We start from the raw sequence: 21,231 nt of genomic DNA on the forward strand, positions 1-21,231 counted from the left end.
TCGGTTTTCTCCCACTGCTAAAGACCCCAGTATATAATTCAGATATAGATAGACCATATATTCAGGCTTGTGAATATTGGTTTATAAACTAATATACAATATTCGATATTAGACGATATTAATATAAGGTAATATTTTTATTTTTCAGATGTTTACATATTATAATAAATCAATAAATATAGAAACCAGTGATGGATACAAATTGATGAATGTATGTGTCACGTAAGTATTAATAGCTACATTCATCCACTAAAAGTCCGGGGCGGGGGGCGAATGGTTAGCACTTGCGCGTTATATCATAAGGCCCGCCATTGTATCAACTGGTTTCGATTCCCTGGTGTACGTGACAAGGAGTGGGGTCGCCTGTCCAACCTCGTGGGTTTTCTCCGGTTACTCTATGTATCAGAGCACAGATTCCCAACTAGAATGTCCGGATTTGGTATCTTGCTGTGGTGCTGCCAAGTCGTTTGGATTGGATAAAAACGAATAAAACGAATCGCAAATAGTGAGAGAAATAAGGTTTAACGTCCACTCAACACAAACTAGGTCATTTTGGGACTGACACTTCATTTTTTTTTCAATAATTCGTTTGCGCGCAGGTGTTTTTAGCAATGGAAGGAACCCAGAGGACCCGGAGAAAACTCAGGATGCAGGGAACCCTTCTCCCTGTCACGTGCAAGCGGAGAATCTAAACCGTTCCACTTGACTCAAACGAATCACACATAAATAAATCCTTGACAGTTTGAATTCTATGAAGAGTAAAGTGGCAGCATTGCACCTGCAACCATAGAAACAAAAACATCCACATGTTAGTCCCGGAATGATCGATGTATTGTTACCCCCCCCCCCCCCCCCCCCTTTCTCTTTTTTGAAATAGAAATAATAGAAATAAGTACTGATAGAAATAAATTAGTGATTGATTAATTGAAAATTGAATTTTTTCTATTTTTTTTTAGAGCGGGACCAAACTGTCTGGTAAACAGTATATTAGAACTATGGAGTTATAATGAAGCCACCATATTTGGTTTGTCACAACAGGATATCCTAGATACCATTAATACTGTTACAGTTAGGTAGGTTGACCTTTATCACGTGATATCCTAGATACCATTAGGTAGGTTGACCTTTATCACGTGATATCCTAGACACCATTAGATTGGTTGATCTTCATCACGCGCGCGATATCCTAGATACCATTAGGTGGGTTGACCTTTATCACGTGATATCCTAGATACCATTAGGTTGGTTGAACTTTATCACGTGATATCCTAGATACCATTGGGTAGGTTGACGTTTATCACGTGATATCCCAGATACCATTAGCTAGGTTGACCTTTATCACGCGCGCGATATCCTAGATACCATTAGGTGGGTTGACCTTTATCACGTGATATCCTAGATACCATTAGGTTGGTTGAACTTTATCACGTGATATCCTAGATACCATTAGGTAGGTTGACCTTTATCACGCGCGCGATATCCCAGATACCATTAGGTAGGTTGACCTTTATCACGCGATATCCTAGATACCATTAATATTGTTACAGTTAGGTAGGTTGACCATTATCACGTGATATCCAAGACACCATTCATTAACTAATAGATTTAGCCGTGAGGCATGATCTCAATGTCCGCTCATTAAAGAAAACATGTTTTAATAACCAATAACTGTTTTCGTGAAATGTAGCTAAAAGCCTTGTAAAATTAATTAAACGGTATGCATCTGTTTGACATCGAGATACTACAAACGGCCAAACCTGTTTGGTGGGGTGGGGGTGAGGGATGCCGAACGGTTAACGCGTGCGCGTTGGATTATATTGATTATAAGGTCTGTCATTGCGTCAAGTGGCGTGGTTTCTATTCCCCGCTTGTACGTGACAAGGAGTAGGGTCGCCTGTCCAACCTCGTGTTTTTTTCGCAGGTTCCTTCGGTTTCCTCCTACTGCTAAAGGCCAGTACCGAAATGACCTAGTTTGTGTTGAGTGGACGTTAACGATCCCTACGCGCAAGCGGATTATTGAAATAAAATAGTCCCGAAATGACATAGTTTGTTTCGAATGGATCTCTCTCTCTCTCTAAATATATTTTTTGTTTGTATTTCAGTCCAATGTATTTAAATGCCTATGATGTAACAACAGCATTAGCTGAGATAAAGAGAAACAGTACAGGCAGTATTATAAAATCAACCTCAACTAAAATAACATATTTATTACAAGGTTCCGATTCGGTAAGTTCTTCTCTCTAATTCATTCTCCATTAGGCAAAACCTAAAAAAGTGTTTGGTTTTAATGTCGTGCTGGCCCATTCTTGATCAATTGATAGTACCCCACCACCAGAAATGTCTGTCAGAGTGTTTTCGTAATACCTGAAGGTGTACGGTACACTGCTGTACGATTTTCATGTGGTAAACTTTTAAGCTAATCTAGCATAGTTGGGGGGGGGGGGGGGAAACTGGGCATTTTGGGCGTGGAATACTATACCCATCACCAGATACCCGACAGACTTACATTCTGACGATAGCAGATATACATACATTGATACGATATAGGAGAAAATTGGTACACATTTCAGCTAGGTTGGTACCCTGGGTTCCTGGTCTCTATATATATATACATATAGTAGGCAGTTATATATATTAAATAGTTATTCATACCATATTATTCGTTCCAGATGAAAGACAAATCGATGGCGTGGGAAGCTAAATTTATAGAACTATCCCAAAGTGAGAAAGGATTATCTTCAGTCTATTTCTTTGCTACGAGAAGGTAGGTACCCTTATCTTTGGCGATTTTCGGGTGTTTCCTTTAAAAAAGACTAAACACCAATATAATCAAAAACGTGAGACAAAAAATTATAAATTACAACATAGGCTACACCATGTGTGATCTCGATATTCGTGAAAGCGGTTGGTCGTTAAATATCATAAAACCAATTAACAAGGCTAGTGAGTAAGCGTCTTACCAATTGGCCACCGTGGCTCCCAATCTAATAAAAGTTTGTGTATTTTGTTTTATTATAGTTTTGGAGATGAAGGTGGTGGTGCTATAACAGGCGATGTTTCTCTACTATCAGCAGGATATTTTGTACTAATTATTTATGTAGCTGTTGTACTGGGCAGATTTAATCAAGTAGAACAGGGTGTAAGTCTATCAATATAATATATGCAGTATTAAAGTAGCTAACTCTCTAACTGAATATCAGCTAAAGTCTTCGATATTGAAATCTCGAATTATTTGTCAATTAAAATCAACATTGATGTTGTGATCTTACTGGGAAAAGGTGGGTTTTTGATATCCAATATTTAAGATAAAATAACCATTTTACAATTGGTACACGAATCGTGTACCATAATACTAGGTTTCAGCGCCAATTGTTACAAGGGACTCGAAGAAGAAGGCTAGAAATATTCGATACTATCGGTGTAGGCTGGAATAACCAGCTAGAGATTGCCATTCGATTGATACTTTTGGCATATTTCGCCGAACATAGCTGATTTGAAATTAGAGTAAAACGGATACGATTGAATGTAAATCAGTTTATATATATTCAGATTACATTATTATATGTGTTGCGACCCATTTGTGCCAATTCCTAGTTTATGAATTGATGTATATTAGATGAAATGAAATGGGGTTTAAACGTCATACTGTTTTGCACCGACTGGGATAATGAAGACGGGCATACGCCATGCAGTGTGCTATGAGTGAAATTTTGTCTGGACACCGGCGCTACAGCCTACTCTTATATCTAATTCCAGCTCCCAAGGGAACGACTGTACATTGTCGCTAGCACCGAGGTCACGTGTTCACATTGACGTGCACGTAAAAGACTCCTGAATTCGATGTAAGAGTAGGCCGTTGCGCCGATGCCCGGGCACAATTTCCCTCATAGCACACTGTGTGGCGTATGTCCGTCTTCATTATAGTGCAGTCGGGGCAGAACAGTAGGACGTTAAACCCCATTTATTTCTAGAGCTCCATTACAATATGTTGCCAGGGGGGTTGGATAGCCGAATGGTTAGCACGTGCGCGCTGTATCATAAGGCCTGTCATTGAGTCAACTGGCGTGGTTTCGAATCCCCGGTTGTACGTGACAAGGAGTAGGGTCGCCTGTCCAACCTTTTGGTTTCCTCCGGTTTCCTCCCACTGCTAAAGACCTATACGCGCAAGCGAATTATTGAAATAAAATTAAACCATATGTTAGTCCCGAAATGACCTAGTTTGTGTCAAGTGGACCATAAACCCCATTTCTCTCTCTCTCACAATATGTCGCCACACCACGTAAGAAATATTATCCATAAATCCTACTTCTACTATATCTTTTAATGGAAAACGATTTTCTCTTTCATGATTTACCTAGCTTTTTCAGATTTGTTCATTTCTTGTGTTTCCAGAGGAACAAATTTGACCGGAGCGCCATTACAAAATCTGACCACTGTAGTCACGACCATCTCACCACATCAGTATATCCTGCTGTTAGATATGATTTAAACATACATCATGCAAGAGACTATGTTTTTTTATCGTACCAACTTTAGTAATGATGATCGAGGCAAGGCCCAAAATTCAATCACCAAATTCTCGGTTCAAAGTGGATCAATTTTCTCTTTACGTTATCTAGTTTTTAACTATTATAGTGAGAACTACCAGCGCTGTATCTAATCTCCCATAATGTATCTTTAAAGGAAACTATTTTCTATTTTTAGATTTACCTGGCTTTGTCTGGTATATTATGTGTTGGGATGTCTATTTGTGTATCATTCGGTTTATCATCGGCATGTGGATTAGAATACGGTCCTCTACATTCTATTCTACCATTTCTACTGTTAGGTAAGCATGATCTACTTTCAATTTGTGGTCACTTTCTGGCGTTATCAGGTAAGCCTGATCCACTTTCAATTTGTGTTCACTTTCTGGCGTTGTCAGGTAAGCCTGATCTACTTTCAATTTGTGTTCATTATCCTACTGCCTATAATGTTCCATTAAGCCCTTATCCTACCGCCTGTAATGTTCCGCTAAGCCCTTATCCTATTGCCTGTAGAGTTCCGCTAAGCCCTTATCCTACTGCCTGTAATGTTCCGCTAAGCCCTTATCCTACTGCCAGTAATGTTCCATTAAGCCCTTATCCTACTGCCTGTAATGTTCCATTAAGCCCTTAACCTACTGCCTGTAATGTTCCGTTAAGCGCTTATCCTACCGCCTGTAATGTTCCGCTAAGCCCTTATCCTACTGCCTGTAAAGTTCCGCTAAGCCCTTATCCTACTGCCTGTAATTTTCCATTAACCCCTTATCCTACTGCCTGTAATGTTCCATTATTAAGACCTAACATACTGCCCTTGGGCCCTTACCCTACTGCCTGTAATGTTCTGTTAGGCCCTTATACCACTGCCTGTAATGTTCCATTAATGCTAATTTGTGTTCACTTTCTGGCGTTGTCAGGTAAGCCTGATCTACTTTCAATTTGTGTTCATTATCCTACTGCCTATAATGTTCCGTTAAGCCCTTATCCTACTGCCTGTAATGTTCCATTAAGCCCTTAACCTACTGCCTGTAATGTTCCGTTAAGCGCTTATCCTACCGCCTGTAATGTTCCGCTAAGCCCTTATCCTACTGCCTGTAAAGTTCCGCTAAGCCCTTATCCTACTGCCTGTAATTTTCCATTAACCCCTTATCCAACTGCCTGTAATGTTCCATTAAGACCTAACATACTGCCCTTGGGCCCTTACCCTACTGCCTGTAATGTTCTGTTAGGCCCTTATACCACTGCCTGTAATGTTCCATTAATGCTAATAACAGATTTATATAGCGCAAGATTACATTAGGCCTCACCCTACTGCCTGTAATGTTCCGTTAGGCCCTTATACCATTGCCTGTAATGTTCTGTTAAGCCCTTATACCACTGCCTGTAATGTTCCGTTGGGCCCTTTTTCTGCTCAGAACTATTGCCTGTAATGTGCCGTTATGTTATGCCCTTATCCTACTATTCCGTTATGCCCTTATCCTACTGCTTACCTATTTTTTCGTTTGTTTTAAATAAGTTTGTATTTACAGGTATTGGTGTAGACGACATGTTTGTTATAATCGGAGCCTTAAACAATTTAAACCCAGATGAGATAGAACTAGAAATACCTGAAAAGATTGGCCATGTTTTAAAACATGCCGGATTATCTGTGACCGTTACGTCAATAACAGATGTTGTCGCTTTTGGTATTGGTGCCACTACGGTAAGTGTGAACTGGGTAGCTCGCATGCTAGTCTGGAGGTCGCATGTTCGATCCATGCATTGGCAGAGAAAGTTCATTTGGATTTTCCAACGTGGTTTCCCCTTGCCATTGGTGCAGGACCGAAGGCCTGACAAGGTCTCATGTACACATTGTCGTGCACGTAAAAGATCCTTTGGTAGTTGGAATAGAATATAAAGAGTAAGCCATAGTGCTGCTGCCCTGGAAAAACTTCCCTCATAGCACACTGTATGGCGTATGTCCGTCTTCATTATCCCAGTCGGAGCAGAACAGTTCGACGTTAAACCCCACTTTTCCGGACCAAATGGGCTAATGAAGACTGGAATATACCATGCTTTTCTTTGCCTGACCATCCGCCCTGCACCACTGATGTGCGCCTACCCTGATGATTTTCAGCAAATTCCCATTACATTATCTAGTTTTTAACTATTATAGTGAGAACTGTCAGCTCTTTATCTAATTTCCCATAATGTATTTTTAAAATATATTAGTTTAAGTGTCGTGAATTACACCCCATGTTGGGGACACCATAAATTTTTCCATGCTGAGCTCTCTTAAAGGTCCTAATCCGACCCAAGTCATTTTATATAATTTATTTCCTCTTTTTTCAGGTATTGCCGGCATTGAAATCGTTCTGTGGATTTGCTGCTATTGGTATACTGGGGTTATTCTTCTTCCAGACTATTTTCTTCACAGCTACTTTAGCCTTAGATCAGCGACGACGAGGACAAGATCGTAACGCTTGTTGTTGTTGCTATGTACATAAAGATTACACGCCCAACAAATGTAGTCAGAAGGAAATCCTTATTTTGTTCTTTAAAAAGTTCTACGCTCCCTTTATTCTCAAGCTACCAGTCAAGGTTATTATTTTAATATTTTCGATATCATTTTTTAGGTTCAAACATTTAACCTTCTTGGCCCTTTATTCCCAAACTGATGCAGGATGGGGGGCCTGGCAGGGACAGCTTTCTAGTCGTTCGGATGGGACGAAAACCGAGGTCCTGTGTACATATTGGCGTGCAGTGATGCAGGACGGAGGGCATGACAAGGACAGCTGTCTAGTCCTTCGGATAAAACAAAAAACCGATGTCCCGTGCACACATTAGCGTGCACGTAAAAGATCCCTTGACAGTTGGAATTCGGTATAAGAGTAGGCCATAGTGCCGCTGTCCTGACAAAATTTCCCTCATAGCACACTGTATAGCGTATGGCCGTCTGCATAAGCCCAGTTAAGCCCAGTTCGGAGCAAAACAGGAGGACGTTAAACCCCATTTTATTTCATTTCATTTCAGTTGGAATTCGATATAAGAGTAGGCCGTAGTGCCGCTGTCCGGGCAAAATTTCCCTCATAGCACACTATATGGCGTATGCTCATCTTCTTCGTTAGCCCAGTTCGGAGCAGAACAGTAGGACGTTAAACCCCGTGCCTGTATGGTTTATCGCCCCCTTGTTGTACGAAATATCACCTTTTTAGCTTGTAAAACGCAAAATGTGAAATGTATACATAGTTTGTATTGATATATTTTTTTTTTTAAAACAATATATCATTATATTTTTTTCAGATTGTTTTATTTATTTTAACATTGGCTATATTTGGTGTGAATGTATATGGTGTGGTCAGTCTAAAACAAGAATTTGATTCTAATTGGTTTCTACCTACCGATTCATACGCCTCGGAATATGTTGTTAATTCTGAAAAGTATTTTCCTGGTGATGGAAAGGCTGGATCTATCTACTGCGGTAAGGTTCTCTTTATCTTTAGAAATGAAATGAAATGAGGTTTAACTTTTAACGCATACGTCATACAGTGTGCTACGAGGGAAATTTTACCCGGGCGGCGACACTACGACCTACTCTTATATCGAAGTCCAAGTGTCTTTTATGTGCACGCCAATGTGTACATGGAACTTTGTTTTTTTTTGTCCCATCCCAACAACTTTACGTTGTCTTTTGCCAAGCCCTCCGTCCATTACCACCCACAGGATGGAACCACCTCGGTCAACATCTGATCGAACTTATGACCTCCAGATCAGCGAGCCAATGTCTCACCCACTGAACCACCATGGCTCCTTCAAATTAAAACAAAATGTGCAATTGATGTCTTTGTTTTTTCAGGTAATATTGACTATTTTGGAAGTAAAAGTAAATTTGATCAAATGTACACCAACATTAAAGAGAGTCAGTATTATTCTAATGGTACCTTAGATAGTTGGTTTAAGTCTATGACAGATTTCCTGCTTGTTACATCAGATGCTGCTTATACGGCTAAATTAGATGCAAGTAAGTCATATAATTTTTCTAAATTATATGCACGTTAGTAATATAACTTTCCTATGCAAGAGCTAAATCTGCCTACTGCAGGTATTTCTTTAGGCCTGAAATGTTTTCTAAATTATTACTTAGACATTAATTAACTGATCCAGGCCATAATAAACTCTCAATGGCATCGGATTTCTCCAATATTAAATAGATTAGACCAGTTCAGCCATATTTTGATTTAAGCTAAAAATGGAGGAGCGAGACTTAGCTTCGAACAACCAGTACGGTGGTTGAAATTATTGCACACACCTTGTCAAACCTTCAAAGGCTAATAATTTCGCTTACAATGGAGTTATTTAAATGAAATTTTCAAATTATTCATTTTACATTATCTATTTTCGAACAATTATAGCAAAAATAGGTAGCTCTTTATCTAAATCTTACATAATGTATCTTTAAATGCAAAATTTCAATGAGAGAGATCAAAGAAATTTACCGTTATAGGTGTGTAAGAAATATTATAAGGCTTTAAGAAATATTCTTAGTCTACAGTTCCTAAGATATAATAAGACACGACAGAAACTGATTCTAACAAATTGTTTATTTCCAGATAAATATCCTGTAGATGAACAGGCGTTTATAGACCTGACACACAGATATGTTACAGTTGATCATAAACGATATGTTCGCTTGTTTTCATTTGCTAACAGTTCAGGTGGAGATATTTTGGTAAGTTTCTAAACATCTTTATAATTACACCACTTAAAGTTTTCCCCGTTCGTTATTGTCCCACAGTTTCAAAACACCAGTCAAAGATTTCCCCGTTCGTTATTATTCCACAGTTTCAGAATATCTTATGTAATTTCCCCAGTCAAAGATTTTCCCCGTTTGTCGGATTTAAAATTTTATCTACTTCCTCATTGACGTGCTTCCGTAAGTCAGTTTTATTATCCCAAATTCACCGAACGAAGTTAAGCTATCGTTAAAGGAGGGATATTGAAATCGGATCCGTCCCGCGCTTCTTTTGTTTCCAGGGCATATTTCATAAACAGTTCAAGATATCTTTATGAAACTTTGTACACATATGAACATATAATAGTACTTGTGCCCTATGCTGCCTGAAAAACTTTCAGGTTTGATTATGTGTGTGTTTCCATGGAAACAAACTTTATTTCGTTTTTGGTATACATTTTATCCAGAACATATTTCAAGGTATATTCATCACACTTTGCACACAGTCACACACATCAACCTTTTTCCTACTTAAATTTTTCTCGAATTTAATGATTTGTGTGTTTCCATGGAAACAGATTTGACTTAGTTTTGTTATTCAAAAGCTGGGGATGTGGTTGACCAAATCTTCTTGCTCCATTTTAATATTGAACATTATGGGGGGGGGGGATTTAAATGGACTACATGGTCAGATATTGTCGTTAATATAATTTTTATGAAATTTGTTGATTTTTTTACAGGCGAGTCAGATAACTTTCAAATTTAAGAATTTACCGGATTCGAAGACAGAAATAGCAGCAATGGATGCTTTCCGTAAAATAGTCACAGATGCTGGTTTTTCAGAACAGTGTTTTGTTTATTCTAGATCTTTCCTTAACTGGGAAACAAACAAGGTAAAACAAAAACAAAAAGACCCAGATTAATCAATGGCTTTAATTATTGAAACCATTAATAAACTGAGAAGCAGTGTACATATCAATCTGATTAAAACACAGATCCTATTTCGTTTCTTTTTTTATAGTTCAAAATTTGGTTTTTCTTGTCTTCACTACAGTAGACCATCGAAAGTATAAAAAAACGAAACGAAATATAGATCTGTATTTTAATCAGATTGTGTACACATTGGCGTGCGAGTAAAAGAACCCTTGACAGATGGAATTCAAAATAAGAGTGGACTGTAGCGCCACGGTTCTGGCAAAGGTTCCCGTCATAATACATTGTTTGCCCGTCTTCGTTAGCCCAGTCGGTGCAGAAAAGTGTTTTATTTAGCAAGTCAAGGGAAGACAATGGCTGGCTAACTATACGATCTTTATAGCACACGGGGTGGGTAATGGGCATGCCCATTCTTCATAGCACACTGAATAGTTAATGGGCATACTAATCTTCATAGTACACATTTGTTGGGTAATGGGCAAACCATCTTCATAGCACACTGGATGGGTAATAGGAATACCCATCTTCATGGCACACTGGATGGGTAATGGGTAATGGGCATGCCCATCCTTCATAGCACACTGAATAGTTAATGGGCATACCCATCTTCATAGCACACCGGATGGGTAATGGGCAAACCCATCGTCATAGCACACTGGATTGGTAATGTGCATACCAATTTTCATAGCAAACTAGATGGGCAATAAGCATAGCCACCTATAGCACACTGGATGGACAAACCCATCTTCATTAGCCCGATTTTGTAGAAAAATGGGACGTTAAACCTGAACTCATTCATCGTATTATTTTATTCAATGTCAATGTAATTTGATATTGTACTAGTATTAAATCCACCCACTTTGGTTGTCTACATATATGGCTTGTTGGATTTATTAAAGTTTACCAACATTGGTAGTCAACATATATGAATTTATTAAAGTTCTCGACATTATTTATTATAATATCTGTTTGATTGAATGTTTTTTTCAGGTTATCCAGACCGAGTTATATAGAAACTTGGGTTTAGCGTTTCTCTGTGTTTTCCTGGTAACGTTGGTATTAATAGCCAATCTGTGGACGTGTCTAATGGTCTCCTGCTGTATCATGTTTACTCTGGTAAGTATTTCTAACGACAGTGGGATTACACTAACGACAGTAGGATTATCCTAACGTCTGTGGAATTTCCCTAACGACAGTGTGATTACACTATCGACAGTGGGAATTCTAACGACAGTGGGATTGACCTATCGAGTTCTAAACACTTTCTATATACTAAACATTACTTTAGAGTAGTGAATCAATGCTCACATGGGGCCACGGTGGTCATGGATAGTTGTTCAGTATAGGACGAAAACCGAGGTCCTGTGTACACATTGGCGTGCAGTTGGAATTCGATATAAGGGTTTATTACAGGTAAATGATGGTGGTTCTATGATTGTTTATTACAGGTAAATGATGGTGGTTCTATGATTGTTTATTATAGGTAAATGTTGGTGGTTCTATGATTGTTAATTAATGAGTGTGGTTCTATGATTGTTTATTATAGGTAAATGATGGTGGTTCTATGATTGTTTATTATAGGTAAATGTTGGTGGTTCTATGATTGTTTATTATAGGTAAATGATGGTGGTTCTATGATTGTTTATTATGGGTAAATGATGGTGGTTCTATGATTGTTTATTATAGGTAAATGTTGGTGGTTCTATGATTGTTTATTATAGGTAAATGTTGGTGGTTCTATGATTGTTTATTACAGGTAAATGATGGTGGTTCTATGATTGTTTATTACAGGTAAATGATGGTGGTTCTATGATTGTTTATTATAGGTAAATGTTGGTGGTTCTATGATTTTATATTACAGGTAAATGATGGTGGTTCTATGATTGTTTATTAAAGGTAAATGATGGTGGTTCTATGATTGTTAATTAATGATAGTGGTTCTATTATTTTATATTACAGGTAAATGTCGGTGGTTCTATGCATTTCTGGGGTTTAACTATAGAGACAGTTACTAGTATACAGTTGATTCTAGCTATAGGTCTAGCTGTTGATTATTCAGCTCATATAGGTCATACCTTTATGACTATTAAAGGTACCAGACAAGGTAAATATAGTATTTATTCACACTTTAAAGGTTCGGGTCAGGTAACCTGCAATCTGATTAAACACATATGTTTATGACTATTAAAGGTACCAGACAAGGTAAATATAGTACTCATTCACACTTTAAAGGTTCGGCTGGGGTAACCTGCAATCTAATTAAAACACAGATCCTATTTCGTTTCGTTTTTTATAGTTCAAAATTTCGTTTTACTTGTCTTCACAAATTTAACGCTGATTAATCAATATCTGACGTCATAGGGTCAAAAGCCGCCCGTATGACCCCTGACGCGACCTCCCAGTACAACTGGTCAGATTTTGATGTAGTGTAGGCCATTAAAAGTATAAAAAAACGAAACGAAATATAGATCTGTATTTTAATCAGAATTAGTAACCTGTGTCATTTAATTATAAGATATGTCATTAAGTGGTGTGACTTTGACCGACACTTGTATGTGACAAGGCGTAGGGTGGCCTGCCTAACATCGTGGATTTTCTCCGATTTCCTCCCACCCACTGCTAAAGACCTGTGGCCGAATGGTCTAACGGGTTTGCTGTGCATCGTAAGGTCTGTCATAGATTCCAGTGGCGTTGTTTAGATTCGTACTCACCATTTTAAATCCAATGAAACCTGACAATTTTATTTTTGACCTTAATTAAAGATGTCTCTTTATATTAAACTGCAGTACGCGAGTCTGCCAGCTCTCTGTTCTCTCGCACTCTCATTTATGTTCATGAAAATGTTGAACTAGTTTGACTAGTTTGTGTCAAGTGGATGTTAAGTTAACCCCCCCCCCCCCCTCTCCCCTGCCACCTTTGTGTTTATGAAAATGTTGAACCTTATTTTTTATATTATGTTAGCCCGGGCTCTAGAAACTTTAAGTGAAATGGGACCACCCGTGTTTAATGGAGGGTTCAGTACCTTCCTTGCCTTTGTTCTACTTGGTGGCAGTAACAGCTACGTCTTTACCACATTCTTTAAGGTACGTATAATTTTACCACATTCTTTAAGGTATGTATAATTTTACACTACGTCATAGACCACTGCTCGCTACTTAGTAGGTCTCGGTTTGCTTTTGATTTTGGCGTGATTTCCCATTGTAAGTCAGTGAGTTCAGGTGGGGGTGTTGGGGGGGGGGGGGAGCTCTGGCAAGGACCATGTCTAGTCGTTCCGATGGAATGAAAAACCTTGGTGCAAGTAAAAAAAAAATTGACAGCTGGCGATGACCCTAATGTAGTAGAAAGGTAGTTGGGTAACCGAGTGGTTAACGTGTGCGCGTTGGATCACAAGGTTTGTCATTGAGCCAACTGGTGTGATTTCGATTTCCTAGCTTGTACGTGACAAGGAATAGGGTCGCCTGTCCAGCCTCGTGGGTTTTCTCTAGGTCCCTGACTTCCTCTAACTACTTAGGAACCTAACCAAATTATTGAAATAAAATGGAGTGGCTGTTAAACCCCATTTCTCTCTCTCCCCTAATCAATCAGATTAAAACACGGATCCTATTTCGTTTCGTTTTATAGTTCAAAATTTCGTTTTACTTGTCTTTACTACACTATGATCTGGAAGAGTTGTTATCATTGACGTTTTCTGAATGATGTGAGCTATTAGCTAATGCAACGTTCTGTTACGGCGAGCTTTAGGCGTGTTTTGCACGGAACTGTGGGTAATCCACTAGTAATATCAATGCTGATTGGTTAATCAAATACCTGACGTCATAGGTCAAAAGCCCCTCGTATGACCTCTGACGCGACCTATCGCTACAACCGACCAGATCTTCATGTAGTGTAGGCTATCGAAAGTATAAAAAAACGATAAGAAATATAGATCTGTTTTTTAATCTGATTATCCCCTAATGTAGAACTATTATAATGAAGTGTACGTTATTATTGTAGGTATTCTTCCTCGTTGTCTGGTATGGATTATTTCACGGATTAGTATTTCTACCTATCATCCTGTCGTGGTTGGGACCCAGTCCCTACCTATCAGCTGATCACATTTACCATGAAAAGGTGCCGCCTTCCGGGGATCATGTCCCCCACCACAGTCATACACACGATAATAAAAATATGAACGGTATTAACAACATGGCCATGACATCCAGTAGTAAACAATTTCCTAATAATGTAAGTATAAGATAATTATCAATTATTTGTATTTGCATATATTAGAGATGCATTATGTAAGAACTAAATCTGCCTACTTTATTTTCGCTTCAAATGTAATATAAATTATTATTCAAACATTTATTCACATGGCAAGCCTAGAATCAACCCTCTGAACCTTGGATGGCTCCGATTTTAAGTAGATTAGTCAAAACGGCCATATATAACGTGTGCGTTTTAGATCACAAGGTCTGGCATTCACTCATCTGGCATTCTTTCGAACCCTAGTGTCTATATCATGATAAGGTGTACAGTCGCCTGCCTAATATCTTGGGTTTTATCCGGGTCCTACGACTGCTAAAGGCTCCTACGCGCAAGCGAATTGTTGAAATAAAATTGAATCATATGTTAGTCCCGAAATGACCGGCGGGGTTTGTGTCGAGTGGACGTTAAACCCCCGTTTTCACTGCTGGCTAAGAACCTTTTCCATTCTGTATTTTGTATGGCTGGCTGTTTGTTTATTTAGCTTTCCAACCAAATTGTACAATATCTTTAATATATATTTTATGCAGTCTGGGGATTAAAAGGAAAAGATGTAAGGACTATTTCTTGCTAGTTGTTTTTTTTTTATATTTTTTTTTTATCTTTTTTGTTTGTTTGTTGAAGTGTTAAGTTTTATTTAACGTTATTTATGCTTTTGAAAGAGAATCTGTGAGAGCTCATTTCTTTCAATGTTCACTACTCATTTCCTAACTTATCCTTTAAGTCAGGGGTTCTCAAGGTTTATCGTGTACCGCTTATCCCGCGTAGCTAGTTTGCTAGGTGACGCCATCGACAAAGGGGCTTTTTTTAAGATACTGGGTATTTTTTTTTTTGCAAATACCAATAATAATAGCATTTGCCAATGTTATTTCACTTAGTCTTAGTTCCAAAATTATTTCACTAAGTTTCCAAAATAATTTCACTAAGTTTCCAAAATTATTGCGCATATCTTTTCAAAATTGTTTCACTTATTCTCAAAAAAATTTCACTTATTCTCAAAAAAATTTCACTTATTCTCAAAAAAATTTCACTTAGTTTTTTTAATTTCAAACTTTTATCAAAAAATAATCCATTTAGTTTCAAAAATTATTTCACTTAGTTTTTCAAAAACTATTTCACTTAGTTTTTCAAAAAAGATTTCTCTTAGTTTTTCAAAAACTATATACTCCTAGATGGGAACCCCTCCATTAAGTAAAGCATTTTCTGTTTTATACCGCATTTTATTTACTTCTTTTAAAGCTTACTTTTGTTATTGGTGTCCTGGTATTTTTCTCTTATTTTCTTTTCTGGATGTTTATTATATATATATTTTATTTGTAACTACTTACTATTATCTGATTTATTTTTACATGTCCTGTTAAATATTATTCACGTTTAAAACTGATTTTGTACTCAAGTATTGAAGGCGCTATAGAAGTTTGCCTCGTTTGTGATATTTCTAATCATTAAATGAGAATACGATTTAGTACACTTTTGAAACTAATTTTGTACTCAAGTATGAAAGGCGCTATGGAAGTTTGCCTGGTTCGTGATATTTCTAAAAACAAAAGGAGAATATCCAGTTCTGTGAAAACGATTTCAGATTTAGATTCAGTATTTTACTGACTTTGTTTTGTGTTTTTCTCAGAGAACTGATTTGTTTTCCTTATTTTAAAGATGCATTATGTAAGATTTAGATAAAGAGCTGACCGTTCTTGTTATAATAATTCCAAAATGGCTAATGAAAAATGGATATAACGTTGAAAATTTTATTCATTTACATTATTCTGAGCCAAGTTAAGTCATCACTGTTTGAAGTTTTGAAAAGATGTGGCAAATATTGTTTATTACCATAGTAACGTTATTTGTTCATCGAGGTGCGGCCTCGCTTCTTCATTTTTAAATTAAATCACTAAATGGCGATTGGTTTAAATCTCTGACATCCAATGATCTTGAGAGTTGATTATAAACTTGTCGTCTAAATAATACTTTATATAACATTTAAAGCCAAAAAAAAACCACCCTGCAATAGACAGATTTAGCTCTTACCTAATGCATCTTTAATATCGATTTCTATTTGTTTATATGGTTATACAAAAGATATCGACTTTTTTCTCAGAACTGATTTGTCTTCAATATTTAAAGATTATTTTTGTGTATTTGTAGGGTTATACAAATAGAAATGGATACCCACCAAACTATGATGATATAGAAACAGTTTATATACCTCCACCAGATTACACACCACCTACAACCAAGAAGGGGTTGCCTAGAGTTGCCTATTGATATCAATTACACACCGTCTACACCCAAGAGGGGGTTACCTAGAGTTGCCTATTAATATCAATAATACACCGCCTACAACCAAGAGGGGGTTACCTAGAGTTGCCTATTAATATTAATTACACACCGCCTACATTCAAGAGGGGGTTACCTGGGGTTGCCTATTGATATCAATTACACACCGCCTACATCCTAGAGTTGCCTATTGATATCAATTACACACCGCTTTCATCCAAAAGGGGGTTACCTAGGGTTGCCTATTAGTACCAGTATTATTAATGTTAGTTATTTATGACCAGTGATGTTTAATGAATGGATATTAGAGACAAAGATTTATTACCTTAGGCTACAATCTGATTATAATACAGATCTATATTTCGTTTCGGTTTTTTTATACTTTCGATGGCCTACACTACATGAAGATCTGACCCGTTATAGTAAAAGGTCACGTCAGAGGTCGTACGAACGGTTTTTGACCCTATGACGTCAGACATTGATTAATCAATCAGCGTTGACGTTTCTAGTGGTGTACCTACAGTTCCATGCATCGCACGCCAAGAAGTCGCCGTAACAGAGGGTTTCATTGGCTAATCCCTCACAGAACGCAGGTTATATAACACCTCTTCCAGATCCTAGTGTAGTACAGACAAAACAAAACGAATTTTGAACTATAAAAAACGAAACGAAATAGGATCTGTGTTTTAATCAGATAGCTTCGGCTAATGCTTAGGAATTGTTGGACGTGCTCCCACATCGGCCGGTCTCAAAATATATTACTATTTTTTAATGGCCTCCACTCTATGTAGATCTGCTCTTTTTGTGTGGGAGGTCACAATATTGTCAATGATTTCTGCTCATGCTCTCAAAGCTAGAATTTGGTTACCCCCCCCCCCCCTCCAAATTAAAAATGTGGTTTATTTGAAAGAAAATAAGACAAATTTAAAATAGGATCTGTGTTTTAATCGGATTAGTCAATAATCGTATTATGATCACTGTTATTTATACCTTATATGTTTAGAATCTTGAGGTCAACGCTATGATTGGCTCGTCCTAGAGGCCAAGCCAAATTAATTTTTAGTTCTTCGGTTATTGATCAACAAATAAATATTCATTTGAGTTTCACGAAGAATGTATTGTTTGATATTTAAAAACTTGAGAAATTGGGGGCAAGACGATTTACCCAATAATACTAACCAAATACCACCACATACAACCTAACTATTGTGAAAACTGACAGAATACTTCAATTATATGAAGAAAAAATTGAATTGATTCGCAAGAATTAACAAAAATTATTGTGAAAACTAACAAAATGCACCAGGTATATGAAGAAAAAAAATTGAATTAATTCGCAGAATTAGCAAAAATTGTACCTTAAACTGAGATGTCTATTTATAGTATCAGTAGCTCAAGCGACTGACAGATTTTAAGAACAGCATTTTGGTAAATGATTTTAAATTAGCTTTTGTCCGAAGAACAAAAAATCGGATTGGCGTGGCCTGAATATCTCTTATCATATCTCAAGGAAGCTCGACATTATTTTGTTTCATATTTTATATATTTTTGTATATTAAATTATTTTGTCCCGTTTTTATGTTTTACTAATTATATTTATTGTTGTTTGTTGCCATAGTTTTGCCTTCTGTGACATATTTTAAATTAGGCCGGGCCGTTATATAAATATTAACATTCAGTAACGGCGTTACTTGTTTTTGTTATAAAATACTGGAATGTCGACAGAGAATTCGGTGATATTTTTTTAGTTCAGTTGATATTTTTTTTATGTCCAATTGTTCAATATTCTCGATATAAACGAACTTGCCATTTGACCTTCCTTGCCAGTCAAATTTCAAAACTTAGGACACAGGACTCTATAGACTAGATTCTCCAGGGTACAGGACTCCATAGACTAGCTTGTCCACGGCACAGGGTTCTACAGACTAGATTGTCCAGATTTTTTTAAAACCTGGCCCTCACATTGTCACAGGTTGCGATTGTGCGGGGTACTATGAAAGCGTGCCGAGTCGTTTGGATATGAAAAACCGAGGTCCACCCGTGTACACATTGGCGTGCACGTAAAAGAACCATTGAATGGTAGATATAAACGCTGCTGTCAGTGCAGAGTTGTCTTGCCTTGCACACGTAACCATGGAAATAAAAATTATCAGATATTAGTCTCAAAATAACCAAATTATTGTGTTGACGAGAATTTAATCTCGATTCCATTCCAATACTCTTTTAATAATGGTAGATAGTCCATTCATGTTTTATAGGAACAATTTATGAGAAATTTAAAATTAGATTCAGAGGCCAACTTGCATTTACAGTTGAAATTCAAAATTTATTATGAAATAGAGTATCTCAGGATCCATGACTGGAAAATGCCATTAAAGCCTCCATGCGTCTTTTGCATTTTCGCTAATATATCAAATTTCTCGCGGCTAAGTATGTACTCGGATTGATTATTTAACATTTAATTGAGAAAACTTTACATTATCTATTTTGTAACTATTATAGTGAGAATCGTCAACTCTTTATCTAATCTTCCATAATCGCCCTTTAATTAAGAAAACTCTATAAAAATTCCAACGCCAATAACCGCACGTCTTGGATTCAATCGGAATGTTTGTTTTTTTAAAAATGATCTATTATTTATATAACTAACAGAAATAGATCGATGAAATTTCAATTGATCATAACTTTGTAAATACTGGACTGAATTGAACCATCTTTTGGGACTAACATTCAGTGATTCCCGTTGCTTAGAATGACGCATGGAGACTTCAAATATCACAATATTGTAGTTTACGAGTTATTTCTGTTGCTTAAAATGACGCATCGAGACTTTAAATATCACAATATTGTAGTTTAAAAGTTATTCCTGTTGCTTAAAATGACGCATCGAGACTTTAAATGATGGTTAACAATTCAGATCTGTTGATATTGTTGTAGTAAATGAATGTATGTGTTAACCACGAACTGTGATATTATGTAGATATATTATGACATTATTTATGAATAGTCCCAAGACGGACGACAAGTACTTTAAAATGTTTACCGTGAAACAAAGTAGTGCAGCTTTACGGTTGTGCTAATATTTCTGGATATTATTATATATGTAAATATGTGTGTATAAATTAGTTATAATTGTATATATTCTCTTAGAAATATGTTAAAGATATATAACTACAAGAGTAATGCATATTAAATCATCAACAATAACCTCGTCACGTTTTAGCGGCAAGCTATTTAGAAGCGAATTGTCTATTAATGAATACAGACCCCCACCCCAAGAGACTCACTTTAGGGGGTCCGGGACAGGGGCCCGAACAGTCGGAAATAGCATGTACGCGTTTCATCTTCCAAATTTTTCCTGTTAGGCGACAGAGACCCCCGCTGCATGCCCAGCAATTATTTCTTGACACACCCCCCCCCCCCGTATCCTGTAAATCCTTGATCCGCCTCTGTTTATGCACTTAGAAATTGGAATTATTTCTCTTTTATATGGTTGACGTGCCTCTTAATATTCCAATGTATTTTAGTTTGAGATTTGTGATACCTTGCTGTGTAAGTAGTATTAATCGCACAACGAAACAATAGATTTTAAACTTGTTTCTACTTATGAATATCTCGACATTTTTTGTTTTGTTATTTCTTTAATAAATATGGCTAAAATATATAAGTCGTTCATTAAAAAAAAATAATAACATTTGACATAATTGATTATTAATTATTTTTTTTTTTAGCATTTCCCAACTGTTAAAAAGTGATACCCACTTTCAGATCGCTAGAAAATATTTCAGTTGTTCATTAAAATTTGTTTTTACATAATTGATTGTTTGTTTTGGTTTTGTTTTTTGTTTTGTTTTTTTTAGCTTTCCCAACCATAACATCTCAACTGTTAAGTGATGATACCCACTTTCATATGGCTTAAATATTTTGAGACTTGTAGTGCATAAGAAGAGTGCGTCTGTTCTGGATATCCTTAGCTGTGGGGAGTGGCGATGGCACAGTGAGGTCCCGTGTTCGACCCTTGCGTTGGCCGAGAAAGTTCGTCGGAATTTACCGACGTGGTTACCCCTTTACGGTGGTGCAGGACAGAGGGTTTGGCAAGTGACAACGTATAGTCGTTCGAATGGGATGAAAACCGATGTCCCGTGTACATATTAGCGTGTAAAAGATCCTATGGCATTTGATATAAGAGAAGGCCGCAGTGCCATTGTCCGCGCAAAATTTCCCTCATAGCACACTGTATGGCGTATGCCCGTCTTCATTAGCCCAGTCGGAGCAGAACAGTAGGACGTTAAACCCCATTTCATCTCATTTCTTATTTGTGTGGAATGAATAACTCTGGACTTGTGTGAAATGGATAACTACGCTGTGTGTCGAATGGATCACTGTGGGGTGTATGGATAAGATCACTTTGACATGGATGGAGTGGATCATTACGCCACCCATTGCTGTCCGAGGGGTTCGGATATTCAGTGAAAAGGTGCAACAACAATAAGAAAAACTAAAAGTGTATTTTATATCACAAAAAATATCAAAAATAACTTAGGT

At 37.2% G+C, this 21,231-nt stretch overlaps 1 protein-coding gene across 2 annotated transcripts in view; it reads left to right on the plus strand.

Moving 5' to 3' along the window:
• Nucleotides 1–18,261, plus strand: part of LOC126815619 (NPC intracellular cholesterol transporter 1) — a 30,769-nt gene extending 12,508 nt beyond the window's left edge. Inside the window, exons 4-21 of one of the 2 annotated variants that reach the window (XM_050541347.2) lie at nt 149–222; nt 957–1,073; nt 2,103–2,226; nt 2,670–2,764; nt 3,019–3,139; nt 4,705–4,828; nt 6,050–6,222; nt 6,852–7,100; nt 7,803–7,980; nt 8,356–8,520; nt 9,110–9,228; nt 9,972–10,124; nt 11,155–11,280; nt 12,124–12,268; nt 13,126–13,247; nt 14,158–14,388; nt 14,940–14,962; nt 16,555–16,650. In XM_050541347.2, coding sequence (XP_050397304.2) covers nt 149–222; nt 957–1,073; nt 2,103–2,226; nt 2,670–2,764; nt 3,019–3,139; nt 4,705–4,828; nt 6,050–6,222; nt 6,852–7,100; nt 7,803–7,980; nt 8,356–8,520; nt 9,110–9,228; nt 9,972–10,124; nt 11,155–11,280; nt 12,124–12,268; nt 13,126–13,247; nt 14,158–14,388; nt 14,940–14,951 — 2,328 coding nt within the window. In that variant the 3' untranslated portion in view covers nt 14,952–14,962; nt 16,555–16,650. Of the gene's footprint in view, nt 1–148; nt 223–956; nt 1,074–2,102; nt 2,227–2,669; nt 2,765–3,018; nt 3,140–4,704; nt 4,829–6,049; nt 6,223–6,851; nt 7,101–7,802; nt 7,981–8,355; nt 8,521–9,109; nt 9,229–9,971; nt 10,125–11,154; nt 11,281–12,123; nt 12,269–13,125; nt 13,248–14,157; nt 14,389–14,939; nt 14,963–16,554 lie in introns of both variants that reach the window. The other variant, XM_050541346.2, reaches the window with a different exon arrangement.
• Nucleotides 18,262–21,231: the final 2,970 nt, after the last annotated feature.

Source organism: Patella vulgata, chromosome 3, assembly GCF_932274485.2.
Source record: "Patella vulgata chromosome 3, xgPatVulg1.2, whole genome shotgun sequence".
In the NCBI taxonomy this organism is placed as follows: Eukaryota; Metazoa; Mollusca; class Gastropoda; family Patellidae; genus Patella; species Patella vulgata.